At 40.5% G+C, this 9118-nt stretch overlaps 1 protein-coding gene across 1 annotated transcript; it reads left to right on the top strand.

Annotated features, from left to right (window-relative positions):
- Window positions 1–5210: 5210 nt before the first annotated feature.
- Window positions 5211–5669, top strand: znrf2b (zinc and ring finger 2b). The gene has a single exon (XM_069655629.1). The coding sequence runs from the start codon at window positions 5211–5213 to the stop codon at window positions 5667–5669; it is 459 nt and encodes a 152-aa protein (XP_069511730.1).
- Window positions 5670–9118: the final 3449 nt, after the last annotated feature.

Below are 9118 nucleotides of genomic sequence, written 5' to 3'. Positions count from 1 at the left end.
ACAGAAAGAAACAGAAAAAGAAGAGGGGAGGGAGGGAGGGAGGGTGGGATGGAGGGAGGGGTGCAGGATATGAGAGCGAAAGAGGAGGAGAGGGTTAGGCTTGAATTTATGGGAATGCCAGAGGGGGCACGGTTGAGGTGTGGTCTTGCTCCTGAAACTTTGAGCATCAATTAACACACAGAATATTAGTAGTAGTATTTACTGCACACTCAACCTGCAATACCTGTGTATGAGCACTAACTTTATCAATTATCAGTGAGCATAATTTGGATTATTAATGCATGTGGAAACACTCACTATATTTTCAGTTTATATCAGTGTAAATATTTCCCACACACAGTGTATCAGCGTGTTCAGACTTAAAGTGAATTCAGTTTTGCCTCCTGTTACTCTGACGCGTTTGAATATCTTATGGGCTTATGACATCAACTTCTAAATCTCGGAACTCATCAGCTATCGTCAGACGATAATAAAGCCTTTAGGAGCAACGGCCAACTTTCGGGCCTGACTGCAGCATTTCTGTGAACTTCCTTTGGTGGACATAATGCTTTGATTTTAAAGTTTATTATCGTTAAATTAGTGGAGCCTAACAGGTGTACAGTATGTTCTGTGTAAGATATTGAATTGGATAAGTCTGTGCTTAGTCGAGATCAAAAATGTTTGTGCCAGTCAGCATTGTCATACAAGCACTTTAGCTCCAGTTTCCACTTGTGTTTGGCAAAAGGTTTTTCATACTCAGGACAATTATTGTTAAGGATATTGTAGATAGCTGATGTTAGACCTCCGGTAGAAGCGCGTGAGACACTGAGTAGATGTTTCTCCGGAAGGGTCTCCTCTGGTATGCAAGTAAGATAAGCTAAGATCTTTATTAACCCGGAAGGAAATTATAATGCCAGATAGCTCCAAAAATACAGTACAAATGAGGGAGATACAAAAAACAACTCAAATATAAGTGAAAATATAAAATGTATGGGTTAATGCCTAAAAAAAACATTATTATAATAGTTATTTGCAGAAGTAGGCAGGAAGTAATGGTGACAGTTAAATTAACAGTATTAATAGTTATTACTTAGTAAGAACTTCTATTGTACAAGTTTATGAATTTAAAGATAGTGCATGATATAGAATGTAATTGTACACAATGAAAATATTATATTGCTCCTGATACTGCACATGGTACTAATAAATAAGCAGAAGTATTGCACATGATTATGCATTCTATAAATATCAACATGAATACAATATATATGTGGACAGAAAAGTATTGCACATAATGAACAGAATATAGCCAGATATAGAAAAATATTATTGTACATAGTGAGCATAATATAACCTGATGTAAGTGTTATTGCACATGATATCAGAAGGGGCACATGGTTATGTTCCATTTCTCCTCCTGAACAGGGAGGAGTTCTACAGTCTGATGGCTACAGGTAGAAAAGACTTTATGTGACGCTCTTTTCTACCTGTGGTAAGCAAATATCCCTCTGGATATTCTATGGGGGGAATTGTAACTGCATCCCGCAGATAATTGGTTTTCAAAGTAAAATATTTGAGTTTGATAAATATTTCTAACTTTAACAATAGATCTTCAGAAGAATGCATTTCACAACGATGATTTCAGTAACCGATCTTTTCTTTACTTCCTTGGCAATGATCTGATATAGTCTTCATATATATATATACTCTTATCTATAACATCTGTAGCCACTATATCACTATAATACTTTATTACGTAAAGCGTTTATTTACAATCTACTAAAACGACAATGAAGTCATCAACAAACATTCAGCAGCTGATTTCAAAAACAAGGAGCAAAGTTTAAAAAGAGTGAATAAAATAAATTGCTGTGGAAGAAAAGAAACATGTTGATTCTCAGTCTTCTTTAAAAGGTGACAAAGAGGAGTTCAGGATGAAGACCATAAATGAAGCGTGAGACTCTTCGGCTGTTGTTGACGTTCCTGCGCCGCTGGTGACGTCATGTGACATGGAGCTCAAAAGCTTATCAAGTTTCCATATATAAACACCACGAGACCAAAATAAATCCCACTGGATTTCAAAATAAGAGCAGGACTTCCGTTCAGGGCTGCATGGAATTAGTATTGTATGTGTATCAAGCCCCATACAGTGGTTTTATAATAAAAAAAAGAGTTTTAACATAAACTAAAAATGACTCATGATACAAATTTCTAAATGTCCTTTCACCTTAAGATTAGTACAGATCTGTCAGAACAATATGCATCAACTAAAAGTTTACTCAACTTTAATGTGAGTTTGGTCTTGAGAAAAGTGTGTCATCAAGTTGCTCTGCACCTGAACAGAAACTAGCAGATGTATTGTAAATACTGGTATCAATTGTTTAGACAAAGCAGCAGATTTAGCTCAGGCAGGCTTGACCTTGATTTGCTTACAATGTAGGTCATCTATCTGTTTTTAGTGTGTTTTCAGGTTCCTTTAGTGCAGCTGCAGAAATCAGCAGAGACACCACTGGAAAACTTCACATGAAGAATATACATGTTGAATATATCTTCTGCTAACAACAAGAGAACAACAGGAGAAGCTAGAAACCTCTTTTTTTCTCTTGAAGGAACAGTGTTTTCTGATCTGTAGCCAGTTAACAGATGATTAGTAGGCCCAAATAACATCATATTATAGTGTTTAAGTGGTTTCATTGTGTGAAACTGACGTCATAACAGCAGACACCATTGTGATACATGATTATCTAATGTACCAGTCAAAGAGGTAAAGATATTAGAGACTGACTAACACATCAGACGATTTAAGCTTTACACAAACAGAACAGCCTTTAGGTCTGTTCTTTTAAATAACCAGAAAGCAGTATACAAAGATATGTTTGGGGTCATTTAGAATGAATGCTGCTGTAACATTGCTCGTCCAACAGGGAGCCTGACAAGTTTCTTTCAGCCACATTAGCAGTCTGAATATGTCCATCGTTTTTTCCAAGTCACCACGCCCATTTCAGTATGACAAAAGCCTCTATGGCTGCGTGCCTTTCGGAGCTGTGCTCACGCAGGTCCTGCTAAATATGCTTGGAAAATTGTGATATGGAAAACAGGATTAAATGTTTATGAGACCACAAATGTGACAAGAATAAGGTTGAACCAAAGACGCTACTGGAGTTGAGTGTTGCTCTGTGGGCAGGTCTCACCATGCAAAACTAATCTCACACGAAAACCACCTTGATTAGCCTGTTGTACTCCCTGCTATCAAACCTCCGTCAGCCTTCGTTTGAAACATCTTTAATATTGAAAACTGTTTGGGTTTTTTCATGTATTCGTATAGCTGAGTTCCTGCTCTGAGAGTTTGGGGAATCTGTGCTGTGTTGGTGTTTACACAGATGCCCAGAGTACAGGTTGATGACAGGGAATACACGAGGGAGTTCTCCTTGATGGGTTTGGCTCCTGGCAGCAGAGACTGACCAATCACTCAGACCTCTGGAGTGGTGGGTGCTGATTGATGCCAGAGCCTGGAGACTTCCGTTGTGATGACTAAATGCAGACTATAGCTGTTGCGCTAGTTTTCTTGCTTTGTTTGATTTTGACTTTGCATCTCTTATATGTTCCACAGTTCCAAGTTTATGCACCTTTTCATTTGCAGCGTGATTCCGGTGTTGGATTTTTGGATTTTGTATGTATTTTGGAATTGGCTTGGTTTCTGAATTTGCAGCACATTTTTCTAAAAGATAGTTATATCCACCCGTATGTCACGCATGGGTTTGTTGACTGACGTTTTTAAACCCTGAGCACAACATTTTGGTCGTCACCATCTTTTTGTTTTAGAATCAGAGGTGACTACATTTGTACTAGAGGATGGTGCTGGAGGGCAGCAAGGGGTTGGCACATGCTCAGTAATAAAAGCTATACAATGTTTGCCTGTGGCTTATTTAGTAGCTGGAAAATAAGCTAGTTAAGTGTCTCTGGGAGTGTTTCATGCAGAATGAGATTTTTATTTGTGGAGTAACATTGTTCAGACGAAAAAGGCAAACTAATTATGGTTGACTTTAAGCCATTATATAATTAAAAGGGTTGAATTTTAAAAAAAATTCACCCCCCGTAGGATTGTCAAGAATTGATAAATTTGCTATAGACTGAAACTGTATTTTGTTCCAGGCTGTAAACATGTTTAAAGGGAAAATATGGTTTTTTGGAAGTGGAGTTGCATGAGGTACTTATCTATAGTTAGTATACTACCAGTAGAAGACGGTCAGCGTGGCCCCTGTTTGGATAACCCAGCCTGAGTACCAAAAAAGAAGCTAAGCTATGTACTGTTGTACCAGAGGTCACGAGAAACACATAGCCTACTTTAGACACTTTAAAAATCCCTTAATCCTTCAATACATATTCCCAAAGAAAAGGGCTATCAGACGTCAAAGTGAAGCGGTAAAAATATTTTGAAATATAACAAACACTTAAAACTGAATTTTTTTTTTTTTGTCTTTAAGACTTTCTAAAGTGGCTAAAGATGTGTTTCTCATGGCCGTGTGCATTGAAAGACCTCTCAGTGTAATGCAAAACAAGCAGCTTCACAATAATCTCCTCTCTAAAACATTTTTTTCCCAATAATATTACAAATGTTAGGATTTATGCAGGTCTGTTTAAGGTAGGTGGAAATAATATTGTGGAAAGTGCACAATTTCCCTATAAAGCACTGCAATAGCTTTATTGTGAAACTTCTTGGCGGAAATACTTGTGAGTTCAGCTAGCTTGTCGGCTAGCCTGTGCAGTCTCCTTGCTGCCACTGATTAAACGGTTTTGTGCAGGGCTTTCTCCTCCATCACTTCCTTCTATTGAGCAATGTGTTGTCAGGCAGGGAGGTGTGAGGAGCCGGGCTCTTCACTCCTTCACGCTGCTCAGGAGCCATGGCGGAGCGGGCACTGAGTAGGAGACCGGAGGACAGCGGGTCCACAGCGGCTGAGACGAGGACTTTACCTGCAGCACGAGCACAACTATTACTGACGGAATACAATGGTGACGGCTTCTAAAGTTTTACACACATCTTCAGATCTTGTCACAGATGGCCGGTTTAACTTTTCACTAACCGTGGGATCGTAGCGACGCAGAGTTAGTTCTGCTTTTCTTCTCTTCCAGTCGTCCGTCCTGTGAAGCCTCAGGCGTAAATCTGGCGCACTGTCCCGCAGTGGCTCACAGAGCGCCTCTTTAATATTTCAAAGGAGTCAGTGGAGGTTAACATGGGGGCAAAGCAGAGCAGCCCGACTGCTAATCCAGCTGCTAACGGACGGACCAGAGCCTACTCCGGCTCGGACCTGCCCTCCAGCACGGCCAGCAGCAACGGCAGTAATGTTAGCAGGACTACCGCCGGGGGTGTGAGGTACCATGCGTACAATGCGTCCGGAGCCTCCGGAGCCAGCACAAGCCAGCACCTCGGGGCGAGAGCCAGGTCTGTGGGGGGCTCCGGAGGCTCCGGGACCAGACCTCAGTCCGGCATTAACATTCCGAACAGCAGCGGAGCCTACAGCTCCCCGGAGTCCGGCGGCAGCAGCCCGGAGGAGGCGGCGGACAGGGAGCGCTCAGGCGGAGGGCACGAGGGTCCTCGGCTGATGATCGGATCGTTACCAGCACACCTCTCGCCTCATCTGTTCGGAGGTAAGAGGGCAGAGCCGCGGTGTGGTGTAGACTCAGATCAGTGACTCCCTGACCTGTAGTGACACTGACACATGTCGGGCTTGGCGGATGGTGCAGGATCATAGTGTTACCAAAATGTTATGTTCAGAATGTGAGCACGGAAAGTCAATTAGTGTGTACTGTTTCAGCAAGAGATAACACCAATCAGTTCATCCAATCATTTGTATCGTTAATATATGATGTACATCTGATATTAAATCAACAAAGTGAGCAAAGTGTCTTTTTTAAATTTTTATCACTGCATCAAGTGTTGGTCAAATTGATTTAAAATATAGTCAAATCATTTATTAAAAAAATATGACCCACCTCTTCATACACAGGAAAAATGATCTCTAGTTTTAGTTATTTTAAATAACAATAGCTTTTAAGTCGCCAAGTCTTACCTGTCTGACAAAGCACATTATGCATGATCCGTACTGCACATATTTTAATTAATAGAGCCTGACCAATATAAAATGTTACACTGTTATCAGTTCTGGATTTTTATGAGCTGGAATGACTATGAACTGCAAAGGTACTTGAAAGGCTGCTTTTTGAACACATTTTATACCAGGTTGTCGACTAACGTGTGCCATGGTCTGCTCAGCTGTGATGTATCTGTGACAGACCCATGTCCACCCAAATACAGGTACTGAGTTTCAATGATCAGAACCGCAAGGAAGCAGAGTTGTGTTGATACCCACAGACTCCCACAGACACTGAAGGAGAGACTGTTGAGTGATTGGCCCCTGCTGGTTTTAATAGCATTCATGTGTGAGGATGATGACTCACATGTGTGAGTTGGACCAAACACCGTTAAGATAAACAGTGTGAGCCTGCCTATTCATGTCGTCTTGTTGACTTCATTGATTAGCTGTGGCAGCTGCAGCGACTCTGATCACTGAACGTTCACTTCATTCAGGTCCTAAGATTGATCAGGTCACTTGATAATCAGCTGCTTTGATGTCATTACAAACTCTACGACAACATCCTCGGGTCAGACACAGCTCTCCTCATCTCACGCTGAGGTAATCCAGTTACAAGGATTGTTTTTAGTTGTCCCATCAACTCTAGATAGTATTGTGGGTGCTTCTGTGCCGAGCTGTTTCTTGTGAAACAAATCAAAAGGTAGAAAGGTTTTGCTCGCAGAGGAAAGACAAAATCTCTATGAATTCTTAAAGCATGCGAAGAAGACAACAGGCTTGTTAGAGATGAATTTTCCTTGTCTGGAGAGCGGATGAGAGCAGGTGGCTGCAGCGGGAGAAGTGACAAATAGCTGCACTCAATTGGACACATTCCAGCAGAATAAAGAATAAACAGGAAATTGTATGAACATTTATCAGATCTAATTTATTATAACAGACTCTTCAGCTTTTCCTCAGGCACCAGTAATTGTTGCGATGTTCTGTGTGATATGATAATAACATGCCCGATACCTGGGAAAATTTGACATTATTTATTGCCTTCATTTTTATAACATTATTTTACATGGTAATTTATATTTATTCAAACTCATTCACATCACTGAATAAAGAGATTAAGATTATCAATCAATAGTCAAAATGCCCTCACAATGCCATATAGAGACGAAAAGGAATAAACAGCACATTCTTCCTCCTCCGATTATTCAGACGTAATTGGACTGTGAGTGCTGAACATCGTGTCATAAAACATACAAGAATTAAAGTGTAACTGCACCCACAGGTCTGACCTTAACTCCACCCACTGCACAATTTAGAAAAATGCTCAAAGTGGGCAAGGGGCTGAGAGGGGGGTGGGTGTGTCCGACAGCTCAGTGACATCCCCTCCCCTGGCTAGAGACAATGGAGAGCGACATGGCACATACACTACCAGTCAAAAGTTTGGACACATTTTCTCATACAAGTGAATGGGAAAGTGTGTCCAAACTTTTGACTGGTAGTGTAAATATATATATATGTATGTATATACAGAAGCTAAAGACCCAGCTCTTTATGAACACCTCTGACCTTAATGATAGTTTATGCTGACTAGGATATTCATGATGATGGTGATGACTATACTGATCTTGTTGATGTTGCTGATGATGATTAATATTATTTAAAAAAAAAAAACTCTCTATACACTTCCTGTCAGCACCAGTGTCCAGTAACTTGAAGCTGTTTGTTGGCTCTTACTGACTTCGTTCCCTCCTGTCTCGATCGTTGCTTGTGTTATACTAACTCTCAGATGTTCGTCGCTTTGGACAAAAGCGTCTGCTGAATGAAAATGTAACATTGTAAAATTGTAACATGTGCCACAGAGGCTCTTTCGAGGTGGACTTCTTCCAAACCCCTGTATCCTGTGAGGTAAAGTTGCTGTTTCTGCAAATGGAGTCTGGTGGCTTTAAGAGAGAAATATACCAACACTTGAAATAAAAATCTTAGCCAGTCAGTGGCAACAACAAGCACTTTAATTAGACCTATTTCGATCGTGTGCATTTGTCCTGAAAGATTTTGTTGCAGCCATTACACTCTGTCTGAAGCAATCTGCTGAAGCAATTCTAAAGCTTTTTGTACCTTTAAAATGTTTAGACCCCAAGATATGTAAAACCTCTTTTATGTATCTGAAAAACGTAACTTCTGTGTCCTCATGAAATATCTTACATGCATTCAGTTAACATCTTCCATCCTCACTTTGTAACTTATATTTGGACCATTTTTTTTAGACCAAATAGACCCCTTCTATAATGGCAGTTCACTTTTCCCCAATATTCGCTTATTTGGTTAACTAAAGATAGGTCTGTGAGCCTCTTCCTCAGTGAGACTGAGAGCCTTTGAGATCAACTTTAAACTGGTTTAGCTCAGTGGTTAAAGTGCTTGCCCCGTGTGTAGAGGCACAGCCCTTGACACCGCGGCCCCGGGCTCAACTTCGACCCTCGGCCCTTTGCTGCTCGTCAACCCCTCTCTCTCTCTCTCTTCCCTCATTTATAATTCTATCCACTGTCCTGTCAAATAAAGGCAAAAGAACAAAAAAGATCATCTTAAAAAAGAAAAAAAAAAACAGGCTCTTTGGTCGTCTGGAAGTGTTTTCACTGTTTTGCAGCTTCCAGCCTCTTACCAACCACTGTCCTCTGTAAAGTTAGGCAACAGTCTGTGGCAACTAAAAGCGGCAGAGGCAAAGAGAAGCACACGGATGAGTGGGAGAAGTGTGAGTTACATAATACATTAGCCAAAAACAGACTGATCAAAATTATGAATGGTATATGGTGAGTTTTTTAATCCATATCGCCCTACTCTAACATGAGTTTTTGCTTTAGTGTAACACTTCTGGCAAAGACATAGAGCGTCTGGTATATTCTGAGGTATCATTTATATAATATCCAGAATGAGGGCTTCTGTACTCCTGCAGGAATTTCATGCAAATGTATATTTTCATTATGCTAACACTACTTGTGTGAAGGTGTCTTCTGTGCATATCACCTGCTGGATTGTTTTGGTTTTTGAGAATCTCTGTT

The sequence above is a fragment of the Semicossyphus pulcher genome, unplaced genomic scaffold (genome assembly GCF_022749685.1).
Source record: "Semicossyphus pulcher isolate SPU_LCO1_2020_fin unplaced genomic scaffold, fSemPul1.0.p SCAF_9, whole genome shotgun sequence".
Taxonomy (NCBI): domain Eukaryota; kingdom Metazoa; phylum Chordata; class Actinopteri; order Labriformes; family Labridae; genus Semicossyphus; species Semicossyphus pulcher.
The sequence above is the reverse complement of the archived record's forward strand: the minus strand, read 5'-3'. Positions and strand labels throughout refer to the sequence as shown.

Coding starts and splice junctions, on each gene's coding strand:
- znrf2b (XM_069655629.1), top strand. CDS start 5,211: ATGGGGGCAAAGCAGAGCAGCCCGACTGCTAATCCAGCTGCTAACGGA.